Below are 18486 nucleotides of genomic sequence, written 5' to 3' on the forward strand. Positions count from 1 at the left end.
AGATACGTTAGTCTGGTTTTTCTACATTCATAACCTATTATGTGACAATATGACAAACATATCACATTCTGATGTTATAAGCACAGACCAAGGTTTTGTGTTTATCTATTTATTTGTATGTTTAATGCAAATAAAATGTCAATATTCAAACCACAAAGCAAACACCTGAACGCAATGGCATAAACATGAATTGATAGTGCTATACCATAGAGCTGGTTAGGTACATGTCAGTGGAGGCTTGTGGGAGGACAGGGTCATTGTATTGGGTGGAATGGAATAAATTGAACAGTATCAAACACATCAAACATATGGAAACCTTGTTGACTCCTTTCCATTGATTCCATTCCATTGCAATTAGCCCGTCCTCCTATAGCTCCTTACACCAGCCTCCCCTGGTAAATGTAAATGCATCTCATAAACTCATTGGATTTTTAACAGATACAATTTACATCATGCTTCCATCCAGCTATGAAATTATACCTGAAACACACACTGTATAAAACAAACCATTTCCAAATTCTATCTATCACTCTACCTCATCCCCAAACGACATATACTCCAGTACAACCTTGGTTCTTTGTACTCTCATATAGAGGGGCTGAAGAGGTTTAGGGGACCCAGGTTCCTCCCATCGTCCGTGTCACATGGGTTATAGAAGGGGATCAGCGGAACGAACACCGTTTCCATGGAGAATGTGTACAGCGGCGTCATGGTAACAGCGTTATAGAACGCTACTTCCTCCTTCTCACAGTCTAAGAACACTCCGATCCGGACGGGCCTGATGGACACCGGGACCTTGGTGGGTTTGGGGTCTGTACAGGCCAAGATGGCCCCTCCCTTCAGGGATAGGGTCCAGAGACCGTTACTGGTCCCGCTGGAGTCCATCTCCCCCCGGTGGACGTCCTCCCTGGCCACACCCAGCCGCCACGCTGTCTTGCGGCCCACCTCCACCTCCCAGTAATGGCGTCCGGTGATGAAACCTTCTCGGCCCATGACACTGTAGTAGTAGTGGAAGCAGCGGGGGTTGGGGGGCTGCTCCTCCTCCGAGGACTTGGGGATAACTTTGTCCTCCTCGAACCACACAGAAGTGCAGCTGGGGGAGAGTGTGAGGAGGGGGTGGGCTGTCTCTGGGTCAAAGGTCACTTCAGTGATATCTGGGGGGGGGGGGCTCAGGTGAGTTGCATTGTTGTAATCTAGAATTGTCTAATGGTACAGTGCCTTGCGAAAGTATTCGGCCCCCTTGAACTTTGCGACCTTTTGCCACATTTCAGGCTTCAAACATAAAGATATAAAACTGTATTTTTTTGTGAAGAATCAACAACAAGTGGGACACAATCATGAAGTGGAACGACATTTATTGGATATTTCAAACTTTTTTAACAAATCAAAAACTGAAAAATTGGGCGTGCAAAATTATTCAGCCCCCTTAAGTTAATACTTTGTAGCGCCACCTTTTGCTGCGATTACAGCTGTAAGTCGCTTGGGGTATGTCTCTATCAGTTTTGCACATCGAGAGACTGACATTTTTTCCCATTCCTCCTTGCAAAACAGCTCGAGCTCAGTGAGGTTGGATGGAGAGCATTTGTGAACAGCAGTTTTCAGTTCTTTCCACAGATTCTCGATTGGATTCAGGTCTGGACTTTGACTTGGCCATTCTAACACCTGGATATGTTTATTTTTGAACCATTCCAATGTAGATTTTGCTTTATGTTTTGGATCATTGTCTTGTTAGAAGACAAATCTCCGTCCCAGTCTCAGGTCTTTTGCAGACTCCATCAGGTTTTCTTCCAGAATGGTCCTGTATTTGGCTCCATCCATCTTCCCATCAATTTTAACCATCTTCCCTGTCCCTGCTGAAGAAAAGCAGGCCCAAACCATGATGCTGCCACCACCATGTTTGACAGTGGGGATGGTGTGTTGCTTTTACGCCAAACATAACGTTTTGCATTGTTGCCAAAAAGTTCAATTTTGGTTTCATCTGACCAGATGTTCTTCCACATGTTTGGTGTGTCTCCCAGGTGGCTTGTGGCAAACTTTAAACGACACTTTTTATGGATATCTTTAAGAAATGGCTTTCTTCTTGCCACTCTTCCATAAAGGCCAGATTTGTGCAATATACAACTGATTGTTGTCCTATGGACAGAGTCTCCCACCTCAGCTGTAGATCTCTGCAGTTCATCCAGAGTGATCATGGGCCTCTTGGCTGCATCTCTGATCAGTCTTCTCCTTGTATGAGCTGAAAGTTTAGAGGGACGGCCAGGTCTTGGTCGATTTGCAGTGGTCTGATACTCCTTCCATTTCAATATTATCGCTTGCACAGTGCTCCTTGGGATGTTTAAAGCTTGGGAAATCTTTTTGTATCCAAATCCGGCTTTAAACTTCTTCACAACAGTATCTCGGACCTGCCTGGTGTGTTCCTTGTTCTTCATGATGCTCTCTGCGCTTTTAACGGACCTCTGAGACTATCACAGTGCAGGTGCATTTATACGGAGACTTGATTACACACAGGTGGATTGTATTTATCATCATTAGTCATTTAGGTCAACATTGGATCATTCAGAGATCCTCACTGAACTTCTGGAGAGAGTTTGCTGCACTGAAAGTAAAGGGGCTGAATAATTTTGCACGCCCAATTTTTCAATTTTTGATTGTTAAACAAGTTTGAAATATCCAATAAATGTCGTTCCACTTCATGATTGTGTCCCACTTGTTGTTGATTCTTCACAAAAAAATACAGTTTTATATCTTTATGTTTGAAGCCTGAAATGTGGCAAAAGGTCGCAAAGTTCAAGGGGGCCGAATACTTTCGCAAGGCACTGTATATGTGTAAGTGGATCCCTTTAAGTAGGAATGTAAAAAAACAGATATACCAGTACATTAGCACTATGTCACAAGCAGGCAGTCAGTTCTTTAATTCAGCATTATGCACATTGTATGACAAACATTACTATAACAATACTAATGTCACAGAATGATATGATGTTCATTACTTGGGTACAGGCAGCTCTTCATGTGTTTCCATATCCTGTACTGGATGGGCCCCACAAAGTGTGCTGATCGCACCTCCACATCCACCTGGGGAGGGGGTATGAAAGCCACATGGGACCTGCAGGGAGAGGGGGATGAGAGAGGGAGAGGTGCAGGGGAAGAGGAGTGCAAAAATGGATGAGAAAGGGATCGAAAAGAATGTGAAAGGAAATGATTGGGAAATGAGTGAGAAAGAGAGAGAAGGTAGAGAGAGTGAAGAAAGAAAGTGGGATTCCAAAGAGAGAACGAGAGGATAGAGCGAGTGGAGAGAAGAAAAAGGGGGTTGCCAGAGAGAGGATACGGAGAGAGAGAGAGAGAGAGAGAGGGAGGGAGGGAGGGAGGGAGGGAGGGAGGGAGATGCCAAACATGCAAGATGAGAGATTATGGCCGGTCAGGAGAAGAGAGTGATTTGTGACACGAGACATAGATGGAGTCACAATCAGTTAAATAATGAAATATAAACACTTGCCTTTTCAAGAGGTCTTGAATCTCCTTCAGAGAGAAAAAGGGAGTGGTCATTACAGTAGTGAAAGACATAAAGCACTCAAAACAACATTACACATAACACTGCATTTTTTCCACTGACAATGGTGCCCAATAAAATGAATATTCCATTTGTTTTCCATCAGAAAACAAATCACAATAGTGCCCTCGTGTACTCAATATTCTCTCTCAGTCATTGTTTGGTGCCGAACCTCAGCTAGTCCTCCAAGACTGCACTGTGTGTTGCTTTCTGTCCACAAACCTTTTAATGGGAAATTGATTTAGACCTGCGACAGCAGGCAAGTAGACTCTTTAGCCAATGATTGATCAAATTAGTGCCAGAAGAGAAGCCAATAAGCTGACACGGTGGTCCTTGAGGACTGCAATGTCAGCGTAGGCTAGCTGTTGTGGAAGCTGAAAGCAGCATCCAGTAGATTCTGTGGAGGTACTCCAAGCTTCTCATTCCCCTGACCCTCCCCAAATCACTCCCTCCCTCCTGCCATTCATCACATTTTCTGTAACACTTTGCTCTCCGACCTTTTATCAAAAGACCTGGATGACGGTGTCGTAATAATGACATAAGAGATGTCATAAACAGTTATGACAGTTTGTTTCATCTTATGATCATTGACGGCGTTAACTCTCCTCAAGGAGAACTACTGCAGTGTGCAGGCTTTAGTTCCAGCCCTGCACTAGATTTACATGAACATTTTAGTAATTTAGCATACGCTGTTATCCAGAGCGACTTATAGTTAGTGCATTTATCTAAAGATAGCTAGGTGGGACAACTACATATCACAGTCATAGTAAGTACATTTGTCCTCATAAAAGTGGCTATCAGCAGTCAGAGCTAGTAAGAGCGATAATGCTATTATTTGGGGGGTGAAGGAGGTGTGAGAAGGGGTTGCAAGGGGAGTGGTGTGGGAATAAACTTTTGGTGAAACCTAAAAATAATACAAATGCAAACTAATATACAAAACATTAAGAACATCTGCTATTTCCATGACATAGACTGACCAGGTGAATCCAGGTGAAAGCTATGATCCCTTATTGATGTCACATGTTAAATCCACTTCAGTTAGTGTAGATGAAGGGGAGAAGACCGGTTAAAGAAGGATTTTGAAGCCTTGAGACAATTGAGACATGGACATGGTGTTCTTAATGTTTTGTACACTCGGTGTATATACAGTAGAACACATTTTTTCATGTTGTACCAAGTAGATTTTTCACTCTGGAATGACCTATCCAAATTTCTTCAATTGGGTTATAAGCAAATGAAATACATGTCCTGTTAATCAAGATATTAAATTGGTTCCATAACATGAAACTCCAAACACTTTCTTTACATAATATTTCCACATTAACTGGATACGATATTGTAACCAAATGGTAACCATCTCATCAATAGACACCTTTCCATGCACTTTAGTATCACAGTTCTTAAGCAGATATCATTTAAGTTTCAGTGCTGGCAGAAAATATATAATCATTAAAAAAACAGAACACATTACCTGGAATGAAATTCACTCTCACGGGTGGCCAACTATAACAAACAGAATGCCATGCCCCCAATAGGCCATGCCTCCAACAATTCTGTTAGGCTGCCACTGCTACATTGCTCCCACCACTATGCAACATTGATGCACATGAGGTGTTGAAAGCAATTTAGAAGCTTTCATTCAATTTTTAAAAAATCACATTGATCTGTCAAATTCGTTATTTGATTTCAGGCAAATTGAATAGAACATGTTGAACGAACCAAAGCTTAATTTTGGATCATACCATTTAGAAAAAGCACAGTGTAGAGGTGCAGTGCTAGAACAATAGCCTGAACACCCTAACTCACTCACTTTGAGCAGTTTGGGACTATCCTCCTCGGCCAGTTTGTTGTTTAGCGTGGCAATGCCTCTCTCCAGATCTCTTCCCTGCATGGCGATCTTCTTCTCCCTCTCCCTAAGCAGCTTCACCCTCTTCTCTTTCTCCTTCTTCAGTCGCTCCATGTCCATGGTCTCCTCTTCGTCCAGGAAGCGATGGAGGTTCTGGAACTCAGCTCGGACCTCCCGTTCCAGATTATCAAAACATCTCTGAGAGATAAACAGAGAGACAGACTTTACTATTTTGTGTAGTAGGTTTTACTATATTTTGTTACTACATAGTGGGTAGTAGAAGGTTACTATCCTGGTTGGGAGAGACAGATTTTTCAGCTTTAGCCAACACGCATCAATTACAGTATGTTCATTTTAATGCTAAATATATAAATACTACAAAATACTTATCATAATGTTGCTGGATAACATTTCTCAACCCTATCAGTCAAAATGCTTGTAATATTACTGACACACTAATACATTCACAGATGATCATATTCAGGACTGAATGAAATAATCAAAGGAATAAGCCATGAAAAGTAAATGACAGTGGTACAGTGCCTTGCGAAAGTATTCGGCCCCCTTGAACTTTGCGACCTTTTGCCACATTTCAGGCTTCAAACATAAAGATAGAAAACTGTATTTTTTTGTGAACAATCAACAACAAGTGGGACACAATCATGAAGTGGAACGACATTTATTGGATATTTCAAACTTTTTTAACAAATCAAAAACTGAAAAATTGGGCGTGCAAAATTATTCAGCCCCTTTACTTTCAGTGCAGCAAACTCTCTCCAGAAGTTCAGTGAGGATCTCTGAATGATCCAATGTTGACCTAAATGACTAATGATGATAAATACAATCCACCTGTGTGTAATCAAGTCTCCGTATAAATGCACCTGCACTGTGATAGTCTCAGAGGTCCGTTAAAAGCGCAGAGAGCATCATGAAGAACAAGGAACACACCAGGCAGGTCCGAGATACTGTTGTGAAGAAGTTTAAAGCCGGATTTGGATACAAAAAGATTTCCCAAGCTTTAAACATCCCAAGGAGCACTGTGCAAGCGATAATATTGAAATGGAAGGAGTATCAGACCACTGCAAATCGACCAAGACCTGGCCGTCCCTCTAAACTTTCAGCTCATACAAGGAGAAGACTGATCAGAGATGCAGCCAAGAGGCCCATGATCACTCTGGATGAACTGCAGAGATCTACAGCTGAGGTGGGAGACTCTGTCCATAGGACAACAATCAGTTGTATATTGCACAAATCTGGCCTTTATGGAAGAGTGGCAAGAAGAAAGCCATTTCTTAAAGATATCCATAAAAAGTGTCGTTTAAAGTTTGCCACAAGCCACCTGGGAGACACACCAAACATGTGGAAGAACATCTGGTCAGATGAAACCAAAATTGAACTTTTTGGCAACAATGCAAAACGTTATGTTTGGCGTAAAAGCAACACACCATCCCCACTGTCAAACATGGTGGTGGCAGCATCATGGTTTGGGCCTGCTTTTCTTCAGCAGGGACAGGGAAGATGGTTAAAATTGATGGGAAGATGGATGGAGCCAAATACAGGACCATTCTGGAAGAAAACCTGATGGAGTCTGCAAAAGACCTGAGACTGGGACGGAGATTTGTCTTCCAACAAGACAATGATCCAAAACATAAAGCAAAATCTACAATGGAATGGTTCAATAATAAACATATCCAGGTGTTAGAATGGCCAAGTCAAAGTCCAGACCTGAATCCAATCGAGAATCTGTGGAAAGAACTGAAAACTGCTGTTCACAAATGCTCTCCATCCAAACTCACTGAGCTCGAGCTGTTTTGCAAGGAGGAATGGGAAAAAAATTCAGTCTCTCGATGTGCAAAACTGATAGAGACATACCCCAAGCGACTTACAGCTGTAATCGCAGCAAAAGGTGGCGCTACAAAGTATTAACTTAAGGGGGCTGAATAATTTTGCACGCCCAATTTTTCAGTTTTTGATTTGTTAAAAAAGTTTGAAATATCCAATAAATGTCGTTCCACTTCATGATTGTGTCCCACTTGTTGTTGATTCTTCACAAAAAAAATACAGTTTTATATCTTTATGTTTGAAGCCTGAAATGTGGCAAAAGGTCGCAAAGTTCAAGGGGGCCGAATACTTTTGCAAGGCACTGTAAATGATGCATTGGCAGCCAGCACCGTACCTCTACACCAACAGACCATATGTACGTCTCTCTCTCTGCCTCCCAGCACTCGTCTACCTCATGCTTTATTCTTTTAATAGCCTGGATCAGCTTCTCCTGTAACACGCACACAGACAAACATGAGGGGAGAGGAGAGAACGGAAAAACAGACAGAGAAACAATGTCAAATAGTGACAGAATAGAGACTTAAGTTATTTAACAAAAGAGTAAGTTCAGCATGCATGTATATAGATAATAGTTTTTCCTATGAGTTTAGAAGTCATTTATTTATTGAACATGATATTGTTGTGCCATTGAAAATGTACTTAAAAAATGTCCCATCGATATAGCCTATTAGATTTTATGGGAGAGCCTTTTCCCAAACATAATCTCTTTCATAATGAATTTAACTTTCTATTGGCTGACTTCCCTTTAGACATAAACCCAAGGGTGAAATGATAAACTGTGCAGCTTACCTTGTGGTCAGGGAGAAGGCTTTTATTGCAGTTGTTGTTGGTATCTTTTATGTGATTTTTGTACATTCCAATTTCTCCTAACAAGACCGGAAAGCAAACAAGGGACTCTTGGTGTAATAAAAGAGAGGGAGAGAGTAAAGATGAAAGAGGGAGGGACAGTGACAGAGAATTGAAGGACATGGAAAGAGAAAATTATAAATTAGAGAGAGATAGACAGAGAGATAGAGATAGACAGAGAAATATAGAGAGAGAGAGACAGAGAGACAGAGAGAGACACACAGAGAGAGACAGATAGACAGAGAGAGACACAGATCGACAGAGACACAGAGAGAGACAGATAGACAGAGAGCAGATATGGAGAGAGAAACCAATAGGAAGAGATACCCTCTCTGAGGTCATCAAAACAATTAGCATGAAGAGAGAATGAGTGTCATACATACATCCAACCAGTCAAATGGAGATTTATCTAGAAACAATTAAACAGACAAGGGTCACCATCAAACACCATCCGACAGCAGCCTTCTCCCTCTCTCTCCAAACTCAGCTTGGCTGAAGACTAGGGTCCATTAACACTGAGGAGAAACGGAGGGAGGGAGGGAGGGAGGCAGGGAGGGAGGGAGGGACGGAGCCGCAGCTGCTGGCCAGGATGGACCGGCAGGCAGGCATGCAGCAGCGATTTATGGCATTGCACGGTGGAGAAGATTCTATTTCTGTCTGCTGTTCTGGAAACAAAAGAGGGAATCGGTCAGGGGATAGAATCAGGCAGTGGGTCGGGGATGTAGGGGGATATCTGTTTTTCACAGGGAGGGGTTTGCTTGGAAGGGATAGGAGAGAGAGGCTGTGTATTTATTTTGGTAAGCCTATGTTGGATTTGTACTAACGTAACTAGGGCGTGTGGAGAGGGCAGTATGACAACTGTAAACAATAAAATGTTGGTGTTAAAACTGAACATAAATATTGGTAGATGTAGGGCAAACAGGTTAGTTTCCATCTGTTCTTCCTTCTCTTCCTGACATAAAGATTATGACTATTTTGCAACAAAACATCCTTCACTCATGCTGCCAAACATACCCTCGTATAACTGACTATCCAACCGATCCTTTACTTCAGCAATGTCATTTATAAAATAGCCTCCACCACTCCACTCAGCAAATTGGATGCAGTCTATCACAGTGCCATCTGTTTTGTCACCAAAGCCCTACCCACCACTGCGACCTGTATGCTCTCGCTGGCTGGCCCTCGCTTCATATTCGTCGCCAAACCCACTGGCTCCAGGTCATCTAGAAGTCTTTGCTAGGTAAAGCACCGCCTTATCTCAGCTCACTGGTCACCATAGCAGCACCCACCCGCACGCTCCAGCAGGTTTATTTCACTGGTCACCCCCAAAGCCTATTCCTCATTTGGCCGCCTTTCCTTCCAGTTCTCTGATGCCAATGACTGGAACAAATTGCAAAATTCACTGAAGCTGGAGACTCATATCTCCCTCACTAACTTTAAGCATCAACTGTCAGAGCAGCTCACTGATCACTGCATCTGTACATAGCCCATCTGTAAATATCCCATCCAACTACCTCATCCCATATTGTTATTTATTTATTTATTTGCTTCTTTGCACCCCAGTATCTCTAATTGCACATTCATCTTCTGTATATTTATCACTCAAGTGTTTAATTGATAAATTGTAATTACTTCGCCACTACGGCCTATTTATTGCCTTTACCTTCCTAATCTTACCTCATTTGCACACACTGTATATAGATTTTTTTTCCTATTGTGTTATTGACTGTACATTTGTTTATTCCATGTGTAACTCTGTGTTGTTGTTTGTGTCGCACTGCTTTGCTTTATCTTGGCCAGGTCGCAGTTGTAAATGAGAACTTGTTCTCAACTGACCTACCTGGTGAAATAAAGGTGAAATTAAACATTTAAAAAAAGAGTGGGGGAGCACTGGTATAGAAGCAAGCAGTCAGCATTTTCTCTCGCAATATTCTCCCCCTCAGAGACAAACACACATACCCCCCCCACAGACACACACACACACACTTTCTCCTTGCCTCCCTCTCTCCCATTCTAATACACACACATGCACACATGCACACACACACAGCCTGGCTGGTTGGCTGTGTGTGTGTGTGCAGAGGTAGCATTACTCATCTCTGGAATGTTCCTCATCTATAATTCATTGTCCTGGGTCCTGACGATGTGACTGCTGTGTGCTCTGCTGAAGTGAGCAAGCTGCACCTTCAGCGCCATAAACCAAACCACTGTAGTCTACTCCAGTACTGTGGGTGGACAGAATACAGAACACTAGCACAATGCATTATTATGAATATTACTCACATGCAGAGGTGCACACACTGAACATGATTCACTTGTTGTAATAGGCAACAGAACAATTCTCTATAGGAAATGCGGCTGCTTTTGTATCCCATATATTTCTGTATTCAAGGTCATCTTGTTTGAGCCATAATCATTTGTTGATATAGACTATTGTTCATGGGTATGAATAGGTCTCACAGTCCATAAAATAGCCTAGATCCCTCGTTTATGTATTTGATTTATGTGACCGCTGCAGGGGTTAGATGATGTTCCTTCATTCTGGCTCTATGTCTGGCCCCGCCCACTGTTTCAAAAGTCCCTTTCAGGAGCTTGACAACCAACTAGTGGTGAGGTGAGGTTTTAATGGGTGCCACTGTAGGGTTAGTTGGTAGGGTTTCTTCCCCTTTCCCCGTCCTTTTCTCTTCCCTTTTACATCACAAAGTGTAATGAATTCACACTCCAGTAGGCGGAAATGCAAGGGTTGAAAAGAGAAATACATGAATAGGGAGGTTGTGACAAATTGTCAAAGACTCCAGCCACACCAGTCATAGACTGTTCTCTCTGCTACCGCACGGCAAGCGGTACTGGAGCGCCAAGTCTAGGTCCAAGAGGCTTCTAAACAGCTTCTACCCACAACCCATAAGACTCCTGAACATCTAGTCAAATGGCTACCCATACTATTTGCAGTGCCCCCCCCCCCCCTCCCTTTACACCACTTCTACTCTTTTACTCTCTGTTGTCATCTATGCATAGTCACTTTAATAACTCTACCTACATGTACATATAGCCTCAAATAACTGGTGCCCCTGCACATTGACTCTGTATTGGTACCCCCCTGTATATAGTCTCGCAATTGTTATTTTACTGATCCTCTTTAATTACTTGTTACTCTTATTTCTTATTCATATTTTTTTTAAACTGCATTGTTGGTTAGGGGCTCGTAAGTAAGCATTTCACTGTAAAGTCTACACCTGTTGTATTCAGCGCATGTGACTAGTACAATTTGATTTGATTTGACCAGACTCACAATCCAGTATAGTAGGTGGCAGTGTATGCACTTTTCAGTTGGTAGCGATCCGCCAATACAAATGTAAAGAAGAAGAAGAATGGCACACACACACACACACACACACACACACACACACGGAAGTAGACTCAATAATGTAATGTAGGTAGGCCGTGAATAGCCTCACATGCCAGTACAGTAGGTGGCGGTATACGCGAACTGACAACCAAATCCTAAAGAAAAAGAACAGACGTAAACAAAGAGCACGTCGCACATATTCATTCAAACGAGAGGTATGAAGGATTTTTCATATTAATTCAAGCTATTTAACTTCATAATTACATGGTTTCGTCTCCTTATTATCCTACTTTCAAGCATTTTCCATTGCTAGTCTTCTGCTTCCAGCTAAATGCTTAAAAAAACAACGATAATGCACTGGAAAGGCTAGCAGTGAGCTAGCCAACAAGCTGCTGTTAGCTATAGTTAACATAACCACGACACTAACGATTACCCTACCTGTATAGCACGTCCACTGACGGTTCAACCACAGCGTCAGAAATGAACGGTCAAGCCGATATGGAGGTGGACTACAAGCAGAAATACAAAAATCTCAAACGCAAATTGAAATTCCTGGTTTATGTGAGTCTTCATTTTTCATCCAATTGTCAATGACGTGTTATTATTATAACACCTATTAGCCAAGGAACTGTCATTTACAGAGTTAAACTATTGTATTTCGCTACTTGTCTCCGTCTAGGAGCAGGAGTGTTTTCAGGAAGAGCTCAGAAGATCCCAGAGGAAGCTGCTCAAAGTGTCCCGAGATAAAAGGTGGTTGGGTGAATCTACAAAGTTTGGACAGATTGGGTGTATTCTTTTGTCACACTGTAGCAAAACCTTGTACTATGATGTGCTACTAATAAATACACCCCTGTTGAATGTGTACACATACTGTACAAGCATGTTCAAAGTTAAAACTGGTCGTTCCTTGGCTTCTCTTATCTTGCAGTTTTCTGTTGGACCGATTGTTACAATACGAGAGGGTAGACGAGGACTCCTCAGGTAGGTCTAAAGCACCAAGTCTGAATGTTTCATTCTCCACAATATCTGTTTTTATCCATAGCTCACTCAATACTGACCATGCAGTTACCTGCCTTGCTGTAGAGTATTTTCAGTATGGATCATGTCAGTATGCTGATGTACAGTGTCTGATTGTCATGCTGTGTTTCAGATTCTGATGCCACAGCCTCTTCGGAGAACAGTGAAGGAGAGGGCACCAGGGAGAGAGACGGAGGAAAGAAGTGAGGATGCGGCATGCCAGCAACACAGACAATATTTCAAATTGCACTCTTTCCATCTTTGCCATTATCTCTAACTGTCTCACTATTTATTCAACTGTCCCTCTTTTGAACTCTCTTAGGAGAAGGAGTAGCCCTGGCGTTGGCCTTCCCTCGTCCTCATCCTCCCATCTCTCTCTCCTCTCTCGTTCTGGAGTGAACCCTCTCCAGTCGTCCGGCAGTACCCCCTACCTCAACACAGTGAGTTATAATCGCCTTCCTCTCACTGAATCTATACAATCAATAACTATAACATCATTGATTGTTGCCATTATTGTTTTCTCATTACCGAAGATAATCACTGTTTTGATTTGGGGCATTATTAATATTGTTTTATTATGTTTTCCGTTTATCTTTTGTTGTCTCTCATGTTATATTTTTTGGGGCTGTATTTGTACCTACAATGTGTGTGTGTTTGTTTTGGAAATTGTCACGGTGTGTGTGTGTGTGTGTGTGTGTGTGTGTGTGTGTGTGTGTGTGTGTTTGTTTTCTGGTCGTATATTCGTTTGCATGTTTGTTTGTATGCGTGTGTTAAATTGACACATGGGGCCTGTGTGTGTGTGTGGCGGGCAGTTGCCCTTCCCACCAGAGTATTTGGCTCCACCAGCTGAGAGAATGAAGAAAGAGAGAAAGACAAAGGCGCCCAAACACAAGAAAGAGACATCGGGGAAGGTGAGAGGGGAGGAGATCACAGATGAGGGAACAGACATGTGGCATGTAGGGTATTGACTTAGGGTCTAGAAGAGGGTGTTTCTACAGTATAACTGTACTACATATAGCAGGTTAGGTGCAGGCCTACAGTAGGCTATAGGAAGGTCCATAACATTGGGACATCATCAATGAAGTAACATACTGCCATAATATCCTGGACTCTTTTCATTTTCAATTCCTGACCATTCATTTAAAGGGTTATTCTTCCTCAGTAGACTAACTACATCCCAGATGGAACCCTATTCCTACCCCAGAGGGCTCTGGTCAAAAGTAGTGCACTATAAAGGAAATAGGGTGCCATTTGGGATGCTGTCCAAGTCATCTACTCCTCTTTCTCCATTGCATCTCTCATTCCATCTACCTTATTCCTTTTACATCCTTCCCATTAGGTGGTGGCCCCTCTAGCAGCCAACTACCCAGCGGGCCCGACTGCCCCTCCCACATCCAGCGCCTCGTTCAACTGGGTGCCCAGGCAGATGCTGAGTGGAGATGCCGCGGAGGAGGAGGGAGAGAGCGACGGAGACTCAGACAGAGGAGACGATGACAGGGGGGAAGGAGAAGAGGCTGACCTTGTCATCGATATCCCCAACGAGTGAACTGTGTGTGTGTGTGTGTGTGTGTGTGTGTGTAAAGGATTGTTAGAAAGAGTGTGTAAAAGCACAATGTGAGTGTGTGTGGATTCAACCCCTCCCACTGTCAAATGCTTAGCCAAGCTCACCCCATTGGACCTTCAGGTTACTGCAACAATATCTCTCTCTAAACAATGTGACCTGTCATAATAATGTTGCTAATTGGCTCCTTTAATGTCATTTTACTGCCTTCTACTGTAATACAAGTCATGGAAGAAATGGTATTGACAGCATGGACAGCTACAGGACTGCTTACATGTAGCACCTACCTTTTTATGGGAAACTGTCAAATAATACATTTTCTGTTGGAGATAATGGAGACGTTATGTTTTCTATCAATTACTTTTCAAAATGAAATTGCATTAAAGTGGTAACATTTCAGATGACTGTTGTTGTTGAAAGCCTAATGGACTGGTAGTATAGTGTATAGTATGTGCTGCACAGACATGCAGTACTGTGCCTTTACTCAAAACAACTGTTTCTATTGGCTGTGCCTGGAGACAAAAGCCTTTCATGCTGCATTCATAACCAAGTGGGAAGGTGGTATTTACCACTTACGACTGGGAAAAATCCACTTAAATGCCCCTTTAAACTCGTAATAACTAGTAGGAAACTCGTATATCATCCCTGAGCTCTGACTTCTCGCACATGCTGACAAAGGTCACAGGTGAAGAGCTTAATTATTATTATTATGCTCTCGTCTTTCCTCTCGTGTCATCTCACAGAGGTTGCGATGGATCGGATTGGATGACTCCCTCTAAGAATTTGAGAGTGGATACATTTCCCAAATTCCCTCAGCTTTACCAAACCAAGTGGCGGCTGAAACACAAAATCCCAAATAATTTTGTCTTTATAGCAGAGAAAATGTCATTCAGTCAATGAGATCTATTTTGGAACCTTGGTGGTGGACAGATCTACTGTCTAATATTCAACACTAGGCCACTGCTGTAAGATATTCTGCTGCGGTTTCACTGTGCACCCTAATAGTGCATGCTTAAGCACTCGGCTACATACACAGAGGAGTCAGCACTTTCTGAGAGGTGTGTGTTGTAACAGAGAAAATTAACCATTGAGCTGTCCCTCAGACAGCCAAACCTTGTGGAAACATTGTTTGGGAATGCAGACTTACAGGTAATAGGAACCTGTTACTAGGTGTGGGTCTGGTGTGTGTGTCTAACAGTAAAGTGAGGTTAAGGTGTAACCAAAAAGAGCTATGAAAGGAACTAAGGAGGGAGGGAAAGCCAGGTAGCAGTGTAGCTAGAGGGAGAATGTGGGAGGGAGGGAGGAAGAGTGAGCTTGTCAGTGAGGGAGGGAGAAGCAGAGTGTAAGCAAGACTGTGCCCAGACACAGACGGCACAGCACACACAGTCCAAAGAGAAAGACATGGGTGGAGACGCTGATGGGGTGGAAGAGAAAAAAGAAGGGAGAGATTGAGAAAGGGATAAAAGAACGACATACCAGAGATTCCCTGGCTGTCAACCCTAGCTATCGGCCATTATCCTCTCCCATCTGCGTAGATACAGCACAAACCTCTGGATTATTTACCAGCCTCTCTCTCTGTGAGTGTGTGGGTTTGCTGAGATCACCATGCTGCTGCTGCGGTGGTGTCCTGCTGGTGTCAGTGTCAGTACTGCAGGCTGGGCAGGGTGGATCTGGCTGGGGCTGACTCTGGAGCTGTCTCTACCAGTCACGGCACTATCAGAACCAGACCCAGGCTTCTCCCTCTGCAGACAGAGCTTCTACAGACAGACCCCCCCTCTGGGCGGGGGGGCCCTCCTGACCCCCATCTGTCACAGGCTGCCAGGGGGACAGTTGTTTGCCACGCTCTACCACCCGACCTGTGACGCAGCTGTTTACTCTGCCTTTCATCTCAGACAAGGATGGGGGGAGAGAGGAGGAAAGGAGGAGGGGGTAAGGGAGGATTATATTATTTCTATTATATGGTAACAGTGGAATCATTGTCATGCATGGACTGCGTAAGCACTTCCTTGTACCTTTAGTGTACATTCTCAACACAATCACACAAGTTACAGCGGACATGATCAAACCAACTGTATACCACGCTTTTCCTCCAGTTGTTTTGCAAGAATGGTTTTGCGATATGAAACTTGTTCAAGTGAAACTAAACTCTTGTCCTGTAGAGGCAGTCAACTTACTCTTGATATCAACATTCCATGCAAACCTGGCCTTGTTAAAACAAGTCAGAGTGAACAGAAAGATGAATGTGAACAACAGTTTGATATTTGACTCAGATGTCTGTCAGTAGACAAGCTCCCTAACGCTCACAAAACTAGAATGGTCTGCATGGCATTTTATTTCTGCCATGACACCTGAGTAAAAGACGTCCTCGTCAATCCTACTCTATTTACAAACTGCATTGATACTAAATGTACTGTAATGTACAGTAGGCTTTACCCAAAGAAAGGCCAAGCATTCATTTATCATGAAGTTAATACTAATTGCAATCGTGATTCAATAAGTGGACTTTGACTCATGATTCCAAACCTATCTCCTAGACAGAGAAGGAGGAAGAGGATGTCAGACGGGAGGAGAAAGAGGACGAAGGGTCCCAGAGTCCCCCCCTGGTGATGACCCCAGCCCTGCTCCGAGGGGATGTGGCGGGGGGTAAACCCCAAGCTCACTCTGACTCTCCCCTTCACCAGTGGGACTCCCTGGTCACAGAGCTGATCAAGAGCAGCGTCCTGCCCCAGTGTGGCTCCACAGGGGGCCAGCTCTACGTCCTGACAGGGGCCACAGGGCTCAGGCTGGGGCCCGGGATGGAGGAGGGTGGGGATGAGGGGTGTGAGGCTGGGGTGCAGTGGTCTGCTGTGTGCTGTGCTGGCCCAGAGGGACAGAGTGGGTTCAGTGTGGGGGTCGTGAGAGAGACAGGGGGAGGGGAGAGGGTGGTGAGTGTTAAGGAGCTGGAACACATGATTGGAGTGACAGATCTATTTTCAGAGGGTTGCGGGGAAGCAGATGGGGACACGGAGGGAGACATAGTGATACTGCTCAGTGATGCGATGGTCGGAGTTGTAGAAAAGCAGAGAGCAGTCGCAAGGCCAGACGCCATTGAGGAAACACTAGATGAGACTACTGATCGAAGCCTAGAGGCACTACCTGCTGACACAGAACCTCTCATCCCTCCCTCAGAGGACAACGAGACACTGTCCTCTGAGTTGGACACAGAGTCGTCCAGCAACCCTCTGGTGTATATCATCACCTCCTCTGTCTCCCTGCTCATGGCCCCTCTACGCCCTGTAGTCTCCACCCTCATTGGGATCCCTGGACAGGTGATTACTGATGGAATACAATACTGTGATGGTTCCATATCCTATATATATCCTTTTATGTTTCTGATCACAAAAATATGTTTCTGTTATAACAGACAATATCTTGTAACAGAACATATCTCCTCTCCTCGTCTAGGTGGCCTTTGTCCTGCAGGAGGACATGGGGATCCTGTCTGCCCTGCCAGGTGACATCCTCTCTGTGTTCTACAACATGGCGTCTGACCTGGTGTCTGGAGTCGGCTCAGTCACAGGCCTGATACTTGGTGTGGGGGAGATGTGCTTCTCCACTCTATACTGCATTACAGCCCCTCTTGTTGGCTCCCTGTTCACCAGCTGCCAGGACGGGGTCACAGGGGTGGGCACCCTGGCCTGGGATGGGGTGGGCATATTCAGGGGGATTGCGGACAGTGCCTGGTGGGTGTCCAGGGTGGTCGGGGACCAGGTGTGGGAGCAGGGTGGGGGGTATGTGGGGTCGGTGGTGTCTGAGATGGGAGGGCAGGTGAAGGCAGTGAGTGGGGGAATGGGGAAGCTGGCGTGGAGGTGTGGGAATGGGGTGGGGAACGTAGTGAGTTTGGCAGGAGGGCTGGTAGTAGGGAGTGCAGAAACGGTTGTGGAGAATGTGATGGAGGTCTTTGGGCAGGACCAGAACTGTGGATGGTTTGGGTCTACAGAGAATGTTCATCAATAACATTGCAGATTTTTTGCAAACCTTGAAAATTGTATATCGTGTTCTTATAAAGTATGTAAATATGCACCAGATAGCAAGAGAGAATTGATGGGTACACCGCAATGCCAATGTCTCTAGCTAAGCTGTCTAACATAAACGCATAGTTAGGCACACAACACATTTTCATATTTTTTTTGCTTCCTAAAGTAGACGACTTCTACTTCTATTACTTCTTAGTTGTAAAGAAGCAGGATCCCAAAAGACTAATGCTGAGATTAATGGTATATGTGTCAGAATGTGAAGCATGGTAGCCCCATGGCCATTTGATCAATTACAATATGGTATTATTTGGGGGAAACATGCTTTTACTGTGTGAGTTCATATGGTAATAGATGTTAGAATTTATGTTACTTTATGAACTATATGCTTGCTTGATTAAAACGGATAATTGATTGATCACATCCACTCAGACTAGTGCAATTTATTTATTTGTGATTCATTCA

General features: G+C 43.8%; 3 protein-coding genes across 8 annotated transcripts; 2 read left to right on the forward strand and 1 right to left on the reverse strand.

The window, feature by feature from the left end:
* Nucleotides 1-93: 93 nt before the first annotated feature.
* LOC110485793 (zinc-binding protein A33) lies at nucleotides 94-10794 on the reverse strand. Of its 5 annotated transcripts, none has more exons than XM_036944333.2 (7): nucleotides 8523-10309; nucleotides 8028-8134; nucleotides 7573-7668; nucleotides 5361-5594; nucleotides 3497-3519; nucleotides 2991-3106; nucleotides 94-1154 (listed from the first exon to the last, which is right to left on the reverse strand). In XM_036944333.2, the coding sequence occupies exons 1-7, from the start codon at nucleotides 8533-8535 to the stop codon at nucleotides 586-588; spliced, it is 1158 nt and encodes a 385-aa protein (XP_036800228.2). In that variant the 5' UTR covers nucleotides 8536-10309; the 3' UTR covers nucleotides 94-585. The 5 variants fall into 5 exon arrangements, with proteins under 5 accessions (XP_036800228.2, XP_036800241.2, XP_036800236.2 ...); XM_036944346.2 differs by having other exon boundaries at nucleotides 8468-8743; XM_036944341.2 differs by having other exon boundaries at nucleotides 8028-8104; nucleotides 8523-8596.
* Nucleotides 10795-11483: 689 nt separating this feature from the next.
* ino80e (INO80 complex subunit E) lies at nucleotides 11484-14407 on the forward strand. Of its 2 annotated transcripts, XM_021556935.3 has the most exons (8): nucleotides 11484-11645; nucleotides 11877-11991; nucleotides 12110-12180; nucleotides 12359-12411; nucleotides 12581-12650; nucleotides 12770-12887; nucleotides 13260-13358; nucleotides 13787-14407. In XM_021556935.3, exons 2-8 carry the CDS (start codon nucleotides 11911-11913, stop codon nucleotides 13991-13993), a joined length of 699 nt encoding a protein of 232 aa, XP_021412610.1. In that variant the 5' UTR covers nucleotides 11484-11645; nucleotides 11877-11910; the 3' UTR covers nucleotides 13994-14407. The 2 variants fall into 2 exon arrangements, with proteins under 2 accessions (XP_021412610.1, XP_021412626.1); XM_021556951.3 differs by lacking the exon at nucleotides 13260-13358 and having other exon boundaries at nucleotides 11498-11645.
* Nucleotides 14408-14526: 119 nt separating this feature from the next.
* On the forward strand, nucleotides 14527-18448 carry LOC110485753 (uncharacterized). The gene is made up of 3 exons (XM_021556914.3): nucleotides 14527-15937; nucleotides 16543-17316; nucleotides 17453-18448. Exons 1-3 carry the CDS (start codon nucleotides 15614-15616, stop codon nucleotides 18002-18004), a joined length of 1650 nt encoding a protein of 549 aa, XP_021412589.3. The 5' UTR covers nucleotides 14527-15613; the 3' UTR covers nucleotides 18005-18448.
* Nucleotides 18449-18486: the final 38 nt, after the last annotated feature.

The sequence above is a fragment of the Oncorhynchus mykiss genome, chromosome 2 (genome assembly GCF_057628025.1).
Source record: "Oncorhynchus mykiss isolate SJ-2025 chromosome 2, ASM5762802v1, whole genome shotgun sequence".
Lineage (NCBI taxonomy): Eukaryota > Metazoa > Chordata > Actinopteri > Salmoniformes > Salmonidae > Oncorhynchus > Oncorhynchus mykiss.